The 20,374-nt window shown below is 39.7% G+C and overlaps 1 protein-coding gene across 8 annotated transcripts in view; it reads left to right on the top strand.

Moving 5' to 3' along the window:
* Positions 1-699: 699 nt before the first annotated feature.
* The window catches only part of SNAPC3 (small nuclear RNA activating complex polypeptide 3), a 34,256-nt gene continuing 14,581 nt past the window's right edge, over positions 700-20,374 (top strand). For 2 of the 8 annotated variants that reach the window (XM_058171445.1, XM_058171446.1), the window contains exons 1-8: positions 708-1,012; positions 4,389-4,463; positions 8,045-8,129; positions 8,596-8,700; positions 9,974-10,123; positions 11,871-11,953; positions 14,088-14,252; positions 14,692-14,799. In XM_058171445.1, coding sequence (XP_058027428.1) covers positions 786-1,012; positions 4,389-4,463; positions 8,045-8,129; positions 8,596-8,700; positions 9,974-10,123; positions 11,871-11,953; positions 14,088-14,252; positions 14,692-14,799 — 998 coding nt within the window. In that variant the 5' untranslated portion in view covers positions 708-785. Of the gene's footprint in view, positions 1,013-4,388; positions 4,464-8,044; positions 8,130-8,595; positions 8,701-9,973; positions 10,124-11,870; positions 11,954-14,087; positions 14,253-14,691; positions 14,800-18,410; positions 18,995-19,696; positions 19,887-20,374 lie in introns of those variants that run through there. The other 6 variants (XR_009153716.1, XR_009153717.1, XR_009153718.1 and 3 more) reach the window with 6 other exon arrangements.

The following is a 20,374-nucleotide window of genomic DNA, read 5'->3' as shown; positions in this document are numbered from 1 at the left end:
TTTGTTGATGTATCTTATAAAATTCTTGGACATGGTACCAAGATGATAATGGGTATCACTGTTACATGTTTCATCCATAGCCATGTAGTTTCAATGGTCACGCTGCAATATTTCATGATTTTTTTCCAGTTCTTTTTCTTCAACTCTGGCATCTCCTGGTACCGAAATGTCGTCATCATTATCATCATCATCATTTAGCAGTCAGTCAAATGTTCAGACTGGATTTGGCATTTTTATTCATCTATCAAATCCTTCCCAAGGTTTATTCTTCTTCTCTATATATAATTTGTGTCCTACCTTTTTAATAAAACGTGCACAGTGGATCAACTTAAATAGCACGATTTTTAAATTACATAAAATTACAGCAGAATTTAAAGCTAGACACAATCTAGTGGGCGTATACAATCGCTGCCGCTCTGGCTTCATTCTTTTCTAATTGCACGATCGTTATTTAGATATAGAAAAATAATCTGCACATAGCGGCCTGGGACACTTGGTTATTTCCACAATTCGTTGGAGGAAAAAAAATGAGCAAACGCTTCCAGTTGCTTGAACGAGCGCCCGGCTCCTGAGGAACCCTCCGATGAATTCGAACTACAACTCCCAGCATTCCTTATCGCTGAGTCCGCTGGCTGTTATAGCTCAAGCAACAGCGGAAGTGCCATGTTGAACCGCGTCGAGCCTCTCTACCGTTTGGAGGGAAAGAAACTACAAGTTCCAGAAGCCAATGGGGCCTCACATCCGTTTTACACCTCGTCTCCTCTCGGCTAAATCCTGGTGCAAAAATGGCTGGAAGTAGCACCGGGTCCAGAAACAATATCCCCGATTATGAGACGGTGGATCTGAACACTCGGGCGTTCCACGTGGGCGCTTTTGGGTCTCTTTGGAAGGAGGCGCTGCTCCAGGAAGACGTGTCTCTCCAGCAGGCAGAACCTGCGGACGACGAAGCGGCGGTGATGGAAGATTTTCTCTGCACGCCGGAGATCGCGGCAGAGCTGAAGGCTGTGTGCAGGTAGCTCATCCCGCTTGCTGGCTGGCTGTGTCGAGTTGCAGTTTTGAGACTTACAGTTTAAATCTCATCACTTGAATGCCTTTTGTTTTGATCTCAGTTTTAGAATAGAATAATAGAATAAAATTATTTATTGGCCAAGTGTGATTGGACAACACAAGGAATTTGTCTTCGGGGCATCTGCTCTCAGGGTATATAAAAGCTATAAGTGATAAATCATGATCATAGCCATCATACAAATACATTAATCATAAATCATAAGATACAACACTTAGTGATAGTCATAGGATACTAAATAAGCAATCAACATACATCACACTAGGAAACTAAATAAAACAATATAAATTGTAAAGAACAAACCTGTGTTTGTTTGTGGTTTATGTATGAACAAACCTATCAGTTACAGCTCATCCACACATGTTCTTGGTTGGTTGGTTGGTTGCGTGTTTGCTTGCTCCATCCATCCATCCATCCATCTATCCATCCATCCATCCATCCATCCATCATATTTGTATGGCCAACCATCTCACAAAACGTGACTCTGGAAACATAAAATAATAAAAACATTCCAAAATTAAAAGGTTACTAATACCATTAAAAGGCTATGAGAAAGCATTAGATGTTACAAACAAGATAGTTATCTCATTAAATCATTAGGTCCTTAAGACCCCAAGCCTGTTGACACAGTCAAGTTTTGAGGAACTTCCAGAAGGACATGAAGGATGGTAGGGTGCAATCTTCCTTCAAGGGAGATGATGTTTCACAAGATGGGTGTGGATGACAAAAATATCCTACTAACCCTTTCTTGATGATATGACCTCACATCTAAGCCTGGTTGAGGAACAGGCAAAGGTCAAGACAGTCAAAGCTGCCACCAAAGCAGTTTCATATGGCAGCTGAAGATCACCCCATTCTAGGGCACATTGACCCAGGAAGGTTTGCTGTGGGACCACCCCTCATATCTGGCTGCAGGCTGTGCATCTCTATAACAATTTGTGCTGTCGTACCAAAGAGATCAGACTCCTTAGTAGTGCAGCCAATTCCTTGCATACTTTTGGCAATATAGTTCTTGTAGAATGTGGATCTTACAGAAGATAGAGGATTAAAGTAAAATCTTCACAGGTTTGCTCTGGCTACCCTAACAACAAAAAGTTAGTGTTCTTATGGCAAGAACTTTTAAAACCTTTTGTGATTTCAATCTCTGTCACAAGATTAGATTCCATGTGAATTGCTCCAAATGGTTTTCAAGCAGTAGCAGAACTTGGGGGAAGTACTGGAAAAATATAGACCTTGAGCTATCTAAAAGCTTTTCCCAAAGGTCTGATCTGGAAGAAAATAGGAATTCTGGGAGTTGAAGTCCACGTATTTTAAAGTTACCAAGTTTGTGAAACACTTGGAACATAAGAGAGATGGCAGAGCAGGGAAGGCCTGAAATACAGGTAATCCTGTATTTAGTGACCATTTGCAGTCACAATGTCACCACAAAAAGTGATTTATGACTGGTTTTCACACTTACGACTGTTGCAGCATCCCCACGGTAATCGATCAAAATTTGGACACTTGACAACTGGGATGTATTTATGATAGTTGCACTATCTCAGGGTCTTGTAACCACCATTTGTAACCTTCCCACCTGGCTTCTGACAAGCAAAGTCAATGGGGAGGCCAGTTTCACTTAAAAATTGCATCATTCACTTAACAACGGTAGTGATTTGCTTAATAACTGTGGAAAAAAAGGGTCATAAAATGAGGCACAACTCATTTAACAACTGTCATGTTTAGTAACAGAAATTTTGTGGTTGCAAGTCAAAGACTACCAAGACCAGTAATCCTCGATTTATGACCACAATGGAACCCAAAATTTCTGTTAACTGGGCATTTGTTAAGTGAGGTTTGTCCCATTTTACAACCTTTCTTGCCACAGTTGTTATGTGAATCATTGCAGTTGATAAGTTGTTAAGTGATTGTTAAGTGAAAATGGCTTCCCGATTGACTTTGCTTGTCAGAAGGTCGCAAAAGCTGATCACTGAATCTTAGGGCACAGCAACAGCCAAGCATCTGAATTTTGATCACATGACCATGGAGATGCTGCAAAGGTCATAACTTTGAAAAATGGTCGTATGTCACTTTTTTCAGTGCCGTTGTAACTTTGAATGGTCACTAAATTGAGTTCTAAGTTGAGAACTATCTGACCTCTAACTCCATTTTTCAAGTAAACATACTGTTGTTGATTGGGGAAGGGATAGTCATGTATGTGTGGACATGGGTGTTTCCTTGTAGGAAGTGTTGTAGCTTAAAGGAAATTGGTTGTGAGGGAGAAGTATTGCAGGAAGCCGATAGAGCATGGATAGAGCATAGAGTTTGGGCTCTGAACAAACAGGTTTTGCAAGGCACTTTCTACTTTGGCTATTTCTAGGAAAGACTCCGGTCAGACATGGTATGAAGCAGGAGAGGGACTTTATTTTGAGGGAGACCAACTCTTGTCTTTTAAAATAGAGTCCTTACAAGACATTTCTCCTGACGTTGTATTTTGTATATTTATATATTTTTATTGAAGCCAAAGATGTGGGGAAAATAACGTACACCATTAAGACGATGTTGGGGTCATGGGAAAACTTCAAAACATATTATGAGTGAGGCAGATTTGGAGCTGCTAATTTTTGCCTCAACTCCATATTTCTTAATACAGAAATGCTTGATTTTTTACTAACAGAAACAGGAAATAGTAACTAGTTTTACTAAAAAAGGCTGTTCTTCTATACAAATTCAGCACTGGCTCTAGATGTTACCCGTAGTCTGGTAGACAAAAAATATTTTGTCTAATATTGTATGTTTCTGTGTTATAGAACTGTTAATTTTTTAAGTTACTTCTTACTTTTTTAAGCATAAAAGACAATTTATCTTTCAGATGAGTACCAGCTAACAGGAATTGGAAGCTGATATTAATGAATGGTTGGCTTTCTACATTCCAGTTATGAAAAATAGTCTTTTTTTTAAAACCAATGGCTGAAGGCTAGACTTGATTCATAGTCTATTTGCTGAATCATGGTAACAGGCTTCAATTATGTGGGTTCAGTTCAACCCATTAAGCCATAAATATTGTTCAGAAACCACAATAGCTAGTCTATCGAACACACTCATCAGAGAAAAACCTGATTACATGGTGTTTTATTGTAATCTGTGAATCCAGCCATAAATTTATGCTTCTAAGATAGCATTAGCTATCTGGTCCGAAAATACTTTCTTGGCAATTGTTTAACTTTACTTCCTACATGTAGCTGTATGTTTCTGTATATTTACACAGTGACTTTTCCTGTGATTACAGAATTGCAGTTTATAGAATTGCAATTAATTATATTAATTTTTGTATTGTTTTTAGCATTGCTGCACTGAAGAGCTCTGATAAAGAAGATACAGAAGTGATACCTGAAGATACCAACTTAATAACTCTTAAGTATATTGAATTATATTTTCAGTTGCAATTCTGATTAGTTGGAAGTTCTAATCCATAAGTAATTTTAAGAACAGTTTATGAACTTAGGCAATGAGCAGATGGATACAACGTGCCAGCCAAAGCAGACAAACTATGATGGCTTAATTCAGTTAGTTTGCCTGATTGCATACTGCTAGCACAGACTTTAGGTCATTATTCAGTACTAAATTTAAATTTAAACAAATTGTCATAATTGTATTTCACTGTATGCTAACATGCAAAGAGATGCTGTGTTTATCGCTATAATGACTTGGGTGACCTTCTGTTTACAGAAACTTTGGATAAAGCAAAATATTCTGTTTACAACTCTTCCCAATAATTTTATGACCACATACTTGATTCCAATAATGCCTCCATTATGCTGGATCCCTTACTGTATTGTTGAGGGTTTTTTTCCGTAGCGCAAAGCTTGCCTACATCTGCCTACATCTGCCTACATCTATTTTGCATTCTCGCTATCAGATTAAATCTGTTTCCTAAGCAGTTTGTAATTTATTATGTCTTCATTAAGCTGAATCAGCAAGACCCTGGACACCTTTGGAATGTTGAACGCATGTCATTGGTGCTCTTTCAAACTGAGTTGTCCAATCACAAAAGAGGAGCCTTGGCCAATTATCAAACGCCCATTGAGATACAGTGGGCGGAGGCATAAATATGTCAGTCTTGGCTATTCCTTTGGAAAAGCTTATACCTCCAAGGCAAGAATGGTCTTCACTTACAGGCTTTGGGGAAATAGCTAATAGTATGTACACACATACATGATTTATATTGATTAAGTAGCTGTGGGAAGATGGGTGCTGTTGTAGTTTGTTACTGCTTACAGTTTTGTTGTTTTTATTACATTGTTTTTAAATTGTGATTTGATTTTTTTACACTGCCTAAAACCTCTAGAGCAGGGGTCTCCAACCTTGGTCACTTTAAGACTTGTGGACTTCAACTCCCAGAAACTCCCAATTCTGGGAGTTGAAGTCCACAAGTCTTAAAGTGACCAAGGTTGAAGACCCCTGCTCTAGAGCAGAGATGTCCAACCTTAACAACTTTAAGCAACATGGACTTCAACTTCCAGAATCCCCCAGCCAACCAACTCCCATGAATTCTGGGAACTGAAGTCCACAAGCCTTAAAGTCGCCATGGTTGGACACACCCCTGCTGTAGAATGAAACAGTTTATCAATCGTACAAATAAATAAATGTCTAGTTAACTGCTGCACAGTTGCACTGCGTTGTTCAGTGGAGGGAAATGGGTGTTTCGGAAGATAAGAGAGAAATAAAAATGTAATTATAGAGAAGAGAAGTAATATAAATGGTGTCTGCTTGCCTATTGATTTTTTTTCTTCTAACTGTTTTCTATAAAGTTCCCAATCAACCTTATCTGAGAGGCTGAGGCATTTGGGCCTATCAAGTTAAACCAGTTGTTTCGATTATTAGTTGTTCCAAGGAATGGGCTTATCTATATCGAATACCGAACTAGCATTAAAAGTTACTACTGCTCTTTAACTGTGATTAGCTTTCTTTAAATGGTGTATAGGTAGTCCTTGACTTACCACAGTTCATTTAGTGACAGTGCCAAGTTACAAACGGCACTGAAAAAGTGGCTTATAAACCGTTTTTCACACTTACTTGCAGTATCCCTGTAGTCTCATGATCAAAATTCAGAACCTCGGCAGATTTATGATGGTTGCAGTGTCCCAGGGTCATGTGATCATCTTTTGCAACCTTCTGAGAGGCAAAGTCAATGGGGAAGCCAGATTCACTTAACAGCAATGTTACCAACTCAAGAACTGCAGTGATTCACTTAACAAACGTGGCACGAAAGGTCGTAACGTGGGACAAAATCCACGTAACAAATGTTTCACTTAACAAAAATGTTGAGCTCAGTTGTGGCCGTAAGTCGAGGACTACCTGTATTTTCAACCATCTTAGATCAGGGATAAGTGATGGAGAGTCCACATATGCCTCCCTGGGCTCCAGGAAATTCCCCTCTTCCCCCATAGTGTCAACAGTCTTTAATAATCAGATTGCAAGCCGCGAGACTGAAAAATAAAATACCTGCTTTTAACATTATGAATGTTTGCTAATTAAAGTCAAAGTACATTAGTTTTGGTCATTGACCGGCTTTTATTTATTAATCAGTGACAGGCCCATGGACAAAGTTAAGGGGGAGAAAAAGAGGCAAAGTTAAGCATCAGGGGTCAGAAGGAGGGATTGGGAACGGTTTTCTGATCTGACTTTCTGGTAAATGGATTTTGTCTGAGCATGTCTGCATGTTCTCAAAATCCCCACTGGCTGATCAAGATGGACTATTCCCGTATCAAACGCTTTGCAGGGCTGCCCAGGATCATCCCACCTATCCAGAAGACACTTAGTTATGAAAGCATTCTGTGTAATTGGTCCTCGCCGGGTGTAGTAAAAAAAACTCAAGATGGCATCTAGCAGTAGTAAGGTGGTGTGCTTGGAGCTCCACCTGTTTGCTTGTTTTTTAAAATCCCAGGTTAAAAAAAACAGGCTGAGCTCTATTTGCATCATCCTGAACATGATGTTGACTTGTTTTGGCCATATTCTGCAGACAGCTCGTATTGCATTGGAATTGAAAGTTGTTGAGTTCTAGCGTGGTGCTTAATTCTGGTTTTATAAGGTTGACGTAAATGAATATTAGACCCTACATTTGGATTTAGGAATTTATTTATTTATTTTATTTTATTTTATTTTGTCACAACAGTATACATAAACATCAACATAAAGCAACAACACATCATAAAAGAAAAACATATATATAGCAAAAGTATGCAATAACTATGTTAATTTGATATAATGAAAGGGAACGATAGGACAGGAACGGTAGGCACTTTTGTGCTCTTATGCACGCCCCTTTCACCTTCTTTCCTTATCTTAAAAAAAAAAAGGTTAAATCATGGCAACTGGATCAAAGTTTCTTAAAACAGAGATGTTTTGTTACTCATCCAAGTTACTTCTTCATTCAGATGAACATTTTGGATAGGCAGAGAGTCAGAGAGGTGTTGGAATGAACCAACTCTTGCCATTCAGACTGCGGGGGGGGGATTTCTCCCCAAAATGGAAAACATGTAAATGAAGACTCAATCATCCAGGCCAAAAGTGTCTAAAAAAAACCAGTTAAATCATGGCTGAGATGTTTACTTGAATGAGTAACGAAACATCATCGTTTTAATAAACTTCGGTCCAGTTGTCATGATTTAACCTTTTTAAATTTTTTTGACCTGGATGATTGAGTCTTCATTTACTCACTTACTTACTTTCTTTCTTTCTTTCTTTCTTTCTTTCTTTCTTTCTTTCTTTCTTTCTTTCTTTCTTTCTTTCTTTCTTTCTTTTTCTTCCTTCCTCCCTCCCTCCTTCTCTCTCCCTTCTTTCCTTCCTCTCCTTCCTTCCTTCTTTCTTTCTTTCTCTCTCTCTCTCTCCCTCCCTCCCTCCCCCCTTTTTCTTTCTTTCTTTCTTTCTTTCTTTCTTTCTTTCTTTCTTTCTTTCTTTCTTTCTTTCTTTCTTTCTTTCTTTCTTTCTTATTTGTAGAATTCGGCAGAAAGCTCTGGAGAGGCGAGAAGAAACCATCCTTGTTGATCGTGCATGTAGACAAGAAACATTTATTCATGAGATGGTAAGCCCTCCTTTTTCACCTGCTGCCCTTCCTGTATTATATATTGGAGGTATTCCAACAACACAATAATGATAGAATTTCAGATTTTACATTCTAATCTCAAGAAAGCTTTGCCCCAATAGCTGTCAGAAGATGCCATTTGATGGAAGTGGCATAGCACATCTTAACCTTGTGTCTTATTCGAAACCAAGTGTGACATTTTGGCAATTTAATTGGCAGTCCATAGCCTAGGAATTTGACAGATTGTGTGGGAAGTAAGTGCCGTGCCCTTCCGCTTGTTTACCTAGCATGCAAAAAACATTGGAATCGTTCCATTAAGACGACTTTTACCAATCACATTGCTTGATCAAGTTCTACTTCATACAGACTTGCCCTGCTTTCCCAACATACCTGGCAGATTGGGAACGGGAGATCTCTATTATTGGAAGCATCCGACTCACATTCCAATGTATTTTTCCCCCCCTAGGAATCTCATGCAATTGGAAAAAGGCCCAAAGATCCTGGGAATATGATTGACGAAGCTGAACTTGTGTTAACTCTCAACATTTTTTATCCAGTTATATTTCAAAAGGTTGGAAATTGAGCTTAGCATCTGTTTTGATGGCTTCTTAACAAATAGATCAATTTATTCGCGGGAATCTTGTGTGAGGAATTATAGCCTGCTGATGTGTGGTCCTTTGGCAACATGACACAGTAGAATCTACTTTTCTGCAGAAAGATTTCAAAACACAAGATGCCCTTTATTTTAAAGAAAAATAATTCCAACTTTGGCTAGATTCCACTTAATTAGGGAATATGCTAATCCTTCCAGAATTGTCTTAGAAGGTGAACCAAAGGTGCATTTTCAGGAGGCAACTGGACATTCTTGTTTTTCTTTCATCCAAGAAGCTTCTTCAGCTCTGACTGGATGGCGGGGACAGCTGGCCATTTGCATTCTTTTAGAGAGTCGTTGAGGCCTTTTGGAGTTTATTTGTGTCCTCAGCGTCACCTGAGGAGTGTAAATGGATGTGTACCAGTGGTGGGTTGCTACCGGTTTGCCCCAGATTGGGCGAACCAGTATTGGCAGCGGCGAGAGGCTCTGCCACCCGCCCACATGTCTCTGTGGATGCGCAGAAGCGGTGCACACACGTGTGCCCACGAGCGAACCAGTAGCGGCCTAAACTGAAACCCACTACTGGTGTGTACCCTTCTTGGCTGCAGGATGTTTTCTGCTCGGTCCGTTTTTTGGCCATTTGAGGTCAAAGGGACTCTTACTTAAAATCCTGTTGGCAATCAGTATAGGGACCCTATTGAAATATCTGCACTAATGATCTGATTCTGTGACTAGATCACACGCCACACCAAACTAGAGTTTATTTAACTTTGGGTTGTTGAATACAATTACTGTTGAATAGAATATGCTTAGCTAAAGCCAAACAAAGAACAATATGTCAGGAACCAGCCTATATAAAGTTTGTGTTGTTTGCACCCAAATGTATTTTTCATTAATGCTACTAGATTTGGATTGCAAAAATCCAGATGATTTCTAGACAGCTGCAAAGAGGTGCCCTGGATTTGGGTGGTTCAGATCTGGTATCCTTCATGATATAAATCCCATATATCGTAATTCTCCAACTTGGTTTCTTGGAAGGAACAGCCTAAGGCAAAAAGGCCTTACTGCCTTGTATACATTTAGATATGAAGAAGTAATGATAAGAGTTGACTGGTTACATTCCTTGCAACAGGCTGATTGGCTGGTTTTCAACTTACTAAAACCACAACTACACTATGAATTAACCTGATGTGTAAATTCAGCCTGTCAGAAATGTTTTGATTGATCTTCTTTTGCCCTCTCTATTTTACAGCATAAGCTCCGGAAGCCATATCAGACACTGTTGGTCCTAGGGAGCCAAAAACTTACCGAGCTTCGAGATTGCATTTCTTGTGTTAGTGACCTTCAGATTGGTGGGGAGTTCAGCAATAATCCTGCTCAGGCCCCAGAAAATATCAGCAAGGTATCATAATACTGATTTCTAACACATTTCCAAAGAGGGAAGTTTAATTCCAATTTTAGTTCCTTAAAGTTTCAATTATTGATCCCTTGAAAATATGCCTATCAATTCCTGGGGAAAAACAAATGAGGTTATTTCTACAGTGTTTTCTTCATTTGAGCAACTAATAAGTAGGTGAATTTAATATAAGTATGAACTAAGTGGGACTTTTTATATTTTTAAGTCAGCCTGTTTATTTTTCTGATTTATTTATGAATTATAGTTTTAGATTGTTCAATATCTAGAGTTCTCAGGAAAGTGCCCAAGGAAATTAAAAATGTAAAAAAGAAATCTAAGCATTAAGCCATCATGATAAATTAAAATGGCATGGAAAAAGGCTGATGGATATCTAAGACAGGAGAAAGAGGGAAGGAAAGAGAGTCTGTTTACTGTCAAGTTTTTAATTGGTCAGGTCGACTTGATCCTTGTTATATATCTGTGAGGAACTTTTGAAAAAGAACATTTTTTTCTTTAAAAAACTCTGTCCATTACTTTGATATGTCTTTTATATTGATAGTATTTAAACATTAAATTTCTTTAATATAAAACTTTTATATAAAACTTCACTTAAAACTCATAATTTTGTTGAATTAAAAACAATACTGGTAGATTTGAAATGTATAGAACACTCTTAAGGTGATTTGCTTGGAAGGCAGTTTTTGAGGAGTTGATGTGCCAGCTCCTGGTTTTCTATAAAAGCAGGACAATATGCTGCTTCTTTCTTGCTGTGTAGCAGGAAATCTGTCTTGGTCTCTTTTGTGGTGGAATGTAGTCTGGATTCCCAGCAGGGAGGAGCGGCATTCGAGAGGGCAAAGAGGCAGCAAAGTTTGAAAAGTTTGGTTGAGAGAACAAGAGTCAAGAAGTCTCCCCCTAGGTATTCTCAGAGTATATCTATAGAGGAATGGGCAATTAATTTTACCAAGGGGCCTTATGAGTAAGTGTGACTCTTGTGGATGCTGTCACCACTCTACCACCAACTCTACTGCTGCCCGCTCCTTGCTGCTGCTGTGCCGACACCCCACCCTCCAACATTGTCACACTGCCTCGATGCTGTATTGATGCAGAGGTGGGTTTCAGAAGGTTCTGACCAGTTCTGGAGAACTGGTAGTGGAAATTTTGAGTAGTTCGGAGAACCGGAAGTAAAAATTCTGACTGGCATGCCTCATTTTCGGCCTCCACGCGTCCCGTTTTTTGCTTCCGTGTACCCCATTTTTGGCCTCCACACACCCCATTTTTGGGCTCCGCATATCCCATTTTTGGCTTGTTCCAGGTGGCGGGGATCCCCACCATTCGGTAGTGATAGGCAGTGGCGGCAATCCCAGCTGCCTGGAACGGGCTGAAAATGGGACATGCGGAGGCAGCGATAGGCGGCGTGGCAATCCCCGCAATCTGGAACAGCTGATCGGCAGTATTCCGGGAGGCCGATCCAAATGTCAATCACCTGCTCGTGCTAAATCAGGCTGTGCTGAAGCTGACCAGGCTGTTTGCTGTTTGCTGCAAGGAGGCAAATTGCCGGGAGGCAGAGGCCGAAGGGTGGGGGCCAGAGGGTGGGCGAGGTTTCGACAACATTCACTCTATAAAACGCACAGACATTTCCACCCACCTTTTTGGGGGGAGGCGGACTGCGTCTTATAGACCAAAAAATACGGTATACTTTGTATTCTAATTAGCAAAGTAATATTTTTTTCTTGTCTCTCTTCCTTTCTCCCAGGATCTCTATAAGTCTGCCTTCTTTTACTTTGAAGGTGTTTTTTATAATGATAGCAGGAGTGCTGAATGCAGAGATTTGAGCAGGTAAAGAATAATTGACATTTGTGAACCCCAGTCTTACTAACCTTGACTGCCTCTCCCTCAAGTTAGTTGCAACTATATGGTTGAATTTACTGATTTAAGAAGATACATATTTCCATGTTAGTTTGCATCTTGATGAGGACTTAATATATGATAGATCTGCTTAGAGTAGACAAAAAGGACAGTTAGTAAACGGAAACTCTTGCCTTCTACCAACCAAGATCTCTTGATTTTGGAGCTTGACCCCTGGAGACAGGGCTTTTAAAATGATGGGACTTGGATAGCCGATGGTTTAAACATTGCTCTTTTGCCCATTGATTCTATTGTCTGAATGCTCTTCAGTGCATGCTACCCACCCACCCCAAATAATTTCTAGTTCTGGTTCTCAGCCTTATATTTGGTTTCCAAATATTGGTGCTCTGCGATAGCCAGAAGTTCTGAGAATTATCACCGGCCAACTACACTCTTCCAGTTGGAATTTGCTGCATGTCTAAATGCATTAGAACAGGGGTCTCCAACCTTGGCAACTTTAAGACTTGTGGACTTCAACTCCCAGAATTCCTCAGCCAGCTGGCTGAGGAATTCTGGGAGTTGAAGTCCACAAGTCTTAAAGTTGCCAAGGTTGGAGACCCCTGCATTAGAAGTTGTCTCCTGGCTCTTGAACAGGGTGCCTCTTACTAAAATCATGGGGATCCCACTATCCTTTGTACAAGTTCTGTCTGATCACGTTACCTCTCCTATTAAGGCAGCAGAATCAACATTGTCATTGTATCATGTTTTTCTCTACCTGATCTGTTTGTTGTTTCCTATGTACCAGACTCTAGGGTTTAATTTGAATGTTGTCCAGGTTGTTGAAACAAAATGTTTTTTTTTTTTCATTGAAGGAACATTTTTTCATTTCTAGTTTGGACACTTGGTTTATTGATTTTTCCCCCCCTCTTCGATATCCCAAAAGTGCTTTTTCAGGAGGCAACTGGACTTTCTTGTTTTTTCTTTTGAAGAGTTTTGCTTTTCATCCAAGAAGCTTCTTCAGCTCTGACAGGATAGTGGGGAATGGCTTCTTGGAACCTGTCAGAACTGAAGAAGCCTCTTGGATGAAAAGCGAACCGTCTTCAAAAGTAAAAACAAGAGAGTCCAGTTGCCTCCTGAAAAAGCACCTTTGGGACAACCGTGACCTGGATGACTGAGAATCTCTGTCGGCTTTCGCTTTGATAATTGCTCTAGCAAAAATAATAGTAGTCCTCAAATTACAACCATTCGTTTAGTGACCGTTTGAAGTTACAACGGCACTGAAAAATTTACATATAATCAGTTTTCAGACTTATGAGTGTTGCAGCATCCCCATGGTCATATGATCAAAATATGGGCGCCTTGCACTGGCATATATATATATAACATAACATAATAACAGAGTTGGAAGGGACCTTGGAGGTCTTCTAGTCCAACCCCCTGCCCAGGCAGGAAACTCTACACCATTTCAGACAAATGGCTATCCAACATTTTCTTAAAAATTTCCAGTGTTGGAGCATTCACAACTTCTGCAGGCAAGTTGTTCCACTTACTGATTCTTCTAACTGTCAGGAAATTTCTCCTTAGTTCTAGGTTGCTTCTCTCCTTGATTAGTTTCCACCCATTGCTTCTTGTTCTACCCTCAGGTGCTTTGAAGAATAGTTTGACTCCCTTTGTGGCAACCCCTGAGTTATTGGAAAGCTCCTATCATGTCTCCCCTAGTCCTCCTTTTCATTAAACTAGACATACCCAGTTCCTGCAACGTTCTTCATACGTTTTAGCCTCCAGTCCCCTAATCATCTTTGTTGTTCTTCTCTGTACTCTTTCTAGAGTCTCAATATCTTTTTTACATCGTGACCAAAACTGAATGCAATATTCCAAGTGACCGTTGCTCTCTCCTGGGGTCATGTGATCACCATTTGTAACCTTCCCAGCCAGCTCCCAACAAGCAAAATCAAATGGGGGAATCATTTGCTTAATGACCATATGATTCCCTTAACAACTGCAGTGATTTGCTTAACAACTGTGGCACAAGAGTCATAAAATGGGACAAAGATTGCTTAACGCTGCCTTGCTTAGCAACGGGAATCAATTTAAAGAATGAAAATGCTGTCTCTGCTAATTTCAGGACAATTACTGAGTGGGCAGAATCCCGCGACCGAGGTTATGGAACTCTTCAGGCCACTAAAATGGAAGACTACACCTTTAATGATTTGAACATAAAAATAGGTTTCCCGTACCTTTATTGTCATCAAGGAGATTGCGAGCACATTGTTATTATCACAGATATCAGGTAAGGCACTGTTTCTTGGCGGAGCCAAGAGGGATACTGTTTGGAAGTTGAGATTCTTTGTGCTTCCATTCTTCATGTGTTAGCATTGCAAAAGGGGGTTATTATCTATAATTATGCTTTATCTGCTGGTGTTCTGGGGATCTATTATCTCCTCCCCAATCGCCCCACCATTCTTGTTTGATTCATGCAGGCTGATTTGCATGTGGAAAGGTATTTAAAGAGAATTCAGATTCTTTTTTCCTGCTTCACTACTGTACACCCTTGCTCCTTTGTTTGGGCATTGGCTTTCTCTAAATGATAGGTGTACGCTTATTCTGCAGCCTTGGTTGCCTTGAAACAAATACTGTCAATTATTATAAAGGCGCCTGACTCTCTTTCCCTTTCATCGTATTAGTGTAGACTAATCAATTCCTTTTTTCTCAATCTTTTATCTGGCAAGGCTTATTCATCGAGATGACTGCCTAGACAGAAGCCTCTATCCCTTATTAACAAAAAAACATTGGCTATGGACTAAAAAGTGTTTTGTGTGCAAAATGTACACAGCCAGGTGAGTAATAGCGCAGATATTTCCATTGGAGAAAGTAAATTTGAACAGCACACAGTAAGAATCAGAATCACTGCAGGCAAGCATGGAATTCTGGGACTTGAAATCTCGGAAGTTACCAAGTTTGAAAGACACTGTGGTAGCGTATGAAATAGGCTTTCTGCTCAGTTTACATTTTAGAGCAGTGTTTTTCAATATTGATGACCTTTGAGTTGTGTGAATTTCAACTCCCAGTTTCCTTGGGGAATTCTGTGAATTAAAATCCAAACATCTTGAATGTTTTTTTCTTCTTCTGTTCACTCGTATCCAGTTCTCAGAGATTGCCTGAACAACTCCCTGCAGTTTTCTTGACAAGGTTTTTCAGAAGTGGTTTGTTATTGCCTCCTTCCTAGGGCCCAATATCACCTAGCTGGCTTTATGCCTAAAGTGAAACTAGAACTCACAGTCTCCCAGTTTCTTGCCTGATGCCTTAACCACTTCACCAAAGTGGCTTTCTACCTTAAAATTACCAAAGTTAGAAAGCACTATTTTAGACTATTGTCTTGAAAAAACATTACTGCTCGAAATGCATCAAGAACATAAATAGATCGGAGTTTAAATACATTGATTAGGCAAGTATTTTGTTTTCCTTGTTTTTTTCTTTGTGCCCTTGGAAACTGAATTTCCAGTCTGAAGATTTGATATCATTAACAAACATTTCAGGCACATAATACAAACGAAAGCCACTTTGCAGTTAATTATTTATCTAAAATTAGCATGTGAACCCATGCCAATATAATATATTTATCTTTGGAGTCTTGTGTTGTCTCTGACCTATAACCCCAAACCAAGTGATGTTTCTAAGTAAAAGCAAATGATAAGATTAGGAGTAAAACAATGTTGATTTATTGTAAGGGGCCAAACGCTTCACGTAGGTTGCAAACAGTGCTATGTGTTTACTATTTTCAGTAATAGAGGGAGCTTCTCATTTTAAAGCATAGGAGATGTGTATTCATAGAAAATCCCTTTTTATTAGCTTCATTCTAGTTAATGTTCTCTGCTTCTCCCATATAGTTATATAAATAGTTGCCTATCTTACAGAAGTAACCCTGGACAGCTTACAGTTGGTTAGAAACATAAAAACAAAGGAACAAAACTAAAGCCAGGTTACTGTAGTAACTAGGTAAGAAAGCAAGAGGCTGTGAGTTATAGATATGAAAGTGGGCTAGGTGACTTTTGGCCAATCACATTTTCTCAGCCAAACCCACTTCATATGATTGTTGTGGGGAAAATAGGAAGTTGTTATTATATGTGTTCTGTCCCTTGATATAGAAGGGAGATAGATGATTAGATAGAATAGAATAGAATAGAATAGAATAGAATAGAATAGAATAGAATAGAATAGAATAGAATAGAATAGAATAGAATAGAATTTTTCTGTTGACCAAGTGTGATTGGACACACAAGGAATTTGTCTTGGTGCATACGCTCTCAGTTACATAAAAGAAAAGATACGTTCATCAAGAATCAAGGTACAACACTTAATGATAGTCATAGGTACAAATAAGCAGTCAGGAAACAATCAGTAACATATAAATCATAAGCATACAAGCAACAAAGTTACAGTCATACAGTCATAAGTGGAAGGAGATGGGTGATGGGAACGATGAGAAGATTAATAGTAGTGCAAATTTAGTAAATAGTTTGACAGTGTTGAGGGAATGATTTGTTTAGCAGAGTGATGGCGTTTGGGAAAAAACTGTTCTTGTATCTAGTTGTTCTGGTGTACAGTGCTCTATAGCGTCGTTTTAAGGGTAGGAGTTGAAACAGTTTATGTCCAGGATGTGAGGGGTCTGTAAATATTTTCACGGCCCTCTTTTTGATTCGTGCAGTATACAGGTCCTCAGTGGAAAGCAGGTTGATAGCAATTATTTTTTCCTGCAGTTCTAATTCTCCTCTGAAGTCTGTGTCTGTCTTGTTGGGTTGCAGAACCAAACCAGACACTTATAGAGGTGCAGATGACAGACTCAATAATTCCTCTGTAAGATAGATAGATAGATAGATAGATAGATAGATAGATAGATAGATAGATAGATAGATAGATAGATAGATAGATAGATAGATAGAATATAATAATAATAATAAAATAAGCAACAGCTCACTCCAAGAAACAAACCAGCTAAGGTACAGCAGGACTGCAGTTATAACTGAGTAGCTTTGGAAGCAAAATCAACAAAGAAAAAAAGCTAAACAGTGCCGCCACCAAAATGGTAGATCAGGTTGCAAAATAAGAACAGCCTATTCAGATCAGATGTAAGCAGGCTAGAACAGATGAAAGAAGTTGAAGAACAAGAATATCAAAGAATCTTTGATCAGGAAATGTTACTTAGAAACGAGGAAGATTAAGGAAGCCTTGGAAACAAGAAAAACTACGAATAACAACCGTAGCCAAGAAGATCAGGAGATACAAAGCTCAAATTGCATGTTGTAGGCAATATTTCCGCTTTCAGTTGAATCACAATCATTTCTACCAATCCATCAATGGAAAGAGCGCAGAGAGCCAGCCAACACCTGACAAAGAAGAATCTCTGCAGTTCTGGGTCCTTATGGGACATCTCAACACCTACCTATCCCAAGTCCTTTGCGCAGGTGGATAAAAATGCCAGATTCTGTCTAAATGTCTGGCCGACTGTGCAACCAATCATTAAAAAAAACAAGACGAACACCCACAATGGAAAATAAAATAACCAAGGCTAATCATCACATCTTCCACTTTTTCACTCGTGAACGGGATCATCCCACACTGGCCTGAGTTTGAGGAGAACCAGGTTTACAGAAGCTTGTAGAAGGTCACCAGGGTTGGGACCATCCAAATCTCTGGAAGAATGTTGTTCCATGTTGCCCATGTAACTACATTTAGTACAGAGGTCTCCAACCTTGGCTACTTTAAGACTTGTGGACTTCAAGTCCCAGAATTCCTCAGCCAGCAAAGCTGGCTGAAGAATTCTGGGACTTGAAGTCCACAAGTCTTAAAGTAGCCAAGGTTGGAGACCTCTGATTTAGTAGGTTGGCAAGGAAATACATTTGTAGGTAATTTATTGGATTGTTTGCCATTAATATTACACCATAAATGAAAAACTGAGAAAGAGTCCTTGTCCTAATATTCCTTTTTACTTACTCTTTTCAAATTATGTTTATACTTTTACCTGTTATATATGCTTGACAAATAAATAAATAAAATAAATAAACTCTTTAACAGTATTGCTGCTTTTCAAGAGATGGGCTGTCTTGGTCCTTCTCTTTTCCTTTGAAGTTGCAATCATAATTGCAACCAACAGCTTTCTTTAATATGCGAGGGAAAAAGCTGAAGTCTGGTTAGATACAGGCCTATTTTCAAAGTTATAATCGGCACGCTTCACTCGTTTTTAATATTTAGGAGCCTCTGCAAATGTGTGTTTAAATGTGCATTTGGGGACTGAGACAAGCAGGGTTAGAGGTACCTGAACATGGGATGAATCTTCATTGGTTGGTTACCTATGGTACTATGGTGTTATGATTGTAATAATATAATTGTGGATTCCAGGTACCGTATTTTTTGGAGTATAAGTGTTGTGTCTTGTCCGCTCTCACCGCAGCCGGGGTCTGCTTATCTGCTCCCGAACACGGAGGAATGTATGCCTCCCGGCCCCAGTCCTGGCTCCATGCCCAGACAAGCTGCAGAGGAGGGGGCACCTCCCGGTCCCAGCCCTGGCTCCATGCCTAAGCAGGCTGCAGAGGAGGGAGCATCCCCCGGCCCCAGCCCTGGCTCCATGCCCAGGCAAACGGAGCAGCTAGACCTCTCCCCCTCCTCCACAGCATGTGAGCCTGAGGAAAGTTTACTTCCAACAGCTGATTGGAGTGACCCTCGCATCAGAAGATTGGATAGGCGGAGGCAACAGAAGGAAGGGAGGGGCAGGCCTTAATGAGTGCTGAGTCATGGAGCCACATCCCATGGCCTATATAAAGGATCTGCTTTCTGGCAGTCTCTGAGTCAGGCAAAGTCGAACTTATCTTGCTGAAGTCACTTACTGGTCTCCTGCCTGCTCTGAGGACTTTGCTAGGACTTTGGGCAGAGCTGCAGAGGCAAGCCTGATTCGGATTTCCCTGACCCGGCCGTCAGCGGAGGAGTGGGACACGACAATAAGACGCACTGGACTATAAGACGCACCAGCCTTTTTTGGTGAGGAAAACAAGAAAAAGAAATCTGCCTCCCAGCAATTTTACCTCGTTACAGCAGACAGCCTGCTTTACTTTCATTTTTGTTTTCAGCATAGCTTGATTAGCACAAGAAAAAAAAATCTGCTCCCAGCAATTTACCTCCTTGCAGCAAGCAGCAGAGGCCCGCGCAGCAATAGGCAAAATGGCAATCCCTGCAGCCTGAAACAGCTGAGAGTTGGGGACAATCAACTTGTGCTAATTAGGTTGTGCTGAAGCTGAAATGGGCTGTTTCTTCTTGCTGCTTGCTGCAAGGAGGTAAATTGCTGGGAGACAGAGGCCATAGGGTGGGGGCCAGTGGGTTGGCGGGGCTACATTTGGTGTATAAGACACACCCAAATTTTCACCCCCTTTTTTGGGGGGAAAAGGTGCGTCTTATACCCCAAAAAATACAGTATTTTTGATAATATCAATAATTGTTGATTTTTAAAATATATATATATATATATATATATATATATATATATATATATATATATATATATATATATATATATATATATATATATATATATATATATATATATATATATATATATATATACTGTTATATGTAGGTTGATTGTAGGCTGATTAGAGTCAGATTATTGATACAGCTTCAAAGTAATGAATGAATGAATGAAGTCATATCTTCAGAAAGTGACTCTCTTTGTATTGGACCTTACAGGTGGGTAACAAATGAAGACAGCCTTGCTCCACAAGAGCCCTCATTCTTTTGTGACGTCTGTTTCCAAAAACTCCATTATGATGCAGATGGGAACAAGCTGGGAGAGTTCCTTGCTTACCCTTATGTTGATCCAGGGATTTTCAACTGAGCTCAAGGAGAAAGAAGATCAAATGAAGTGGTATCATCTGCTTCAGTGCCTGTTGGAGCATGAATCGTCCAGTACTGTTATTAAGCCTTGGACAACTTTTTTCAGTATTTCTGCTTTATGTTTACATACACGTATTCCATTTTATTTTTACATCTTGATCCTTGTCCTGGATACAGTTGTTCGCAATCTTATTTCATGTCAGAGGCCAACGAAAGCTGAACTCTCTTTGCCTTACACTAGTGTCAGAATTGAGGCATGTCAAAAGATCACTTTCCTCTCCCTCAAGCTATGTCCATGATCTGCTTCCAGCAGGCAGAAAATACATACATATATGTAATCCTTTCCTCCAGGAGAAGAATTACTTGGCGGAGAAAAGACCAATGATCAGAATGGTGTCCCTGCTCCAGTTTGGCATCCTGGGACAGTGGATCCTTATTCATTTCTCTATTATTTATTTTTGAAGGGCAAGGCAAGCAAAGTTTTATTTTGAAGGAGATCGTCAGATTGTTAGGGTTTGTTTTTTTTAGTTT

The sequence above is a fragment of the Ahaetulla prasina genome, chromosome 2 (assembly GCF_028640845.1).
Source record: "Ahaetulla prasina isolate Xishuangbanna chromosome 2, ASM2864084v1, whole genome shotgun sequence".
NCBI classification, from domain to species: domain Eukaryota; kingdom Metazoa; phylum Chordata; class Lepidosauria; order Squamata; family Colubridae; genus Ahaetulla; species Ahaetulla prasina.
This window is presented reverse-complemented; position numbering and strand designations above follow the sequence as displayed.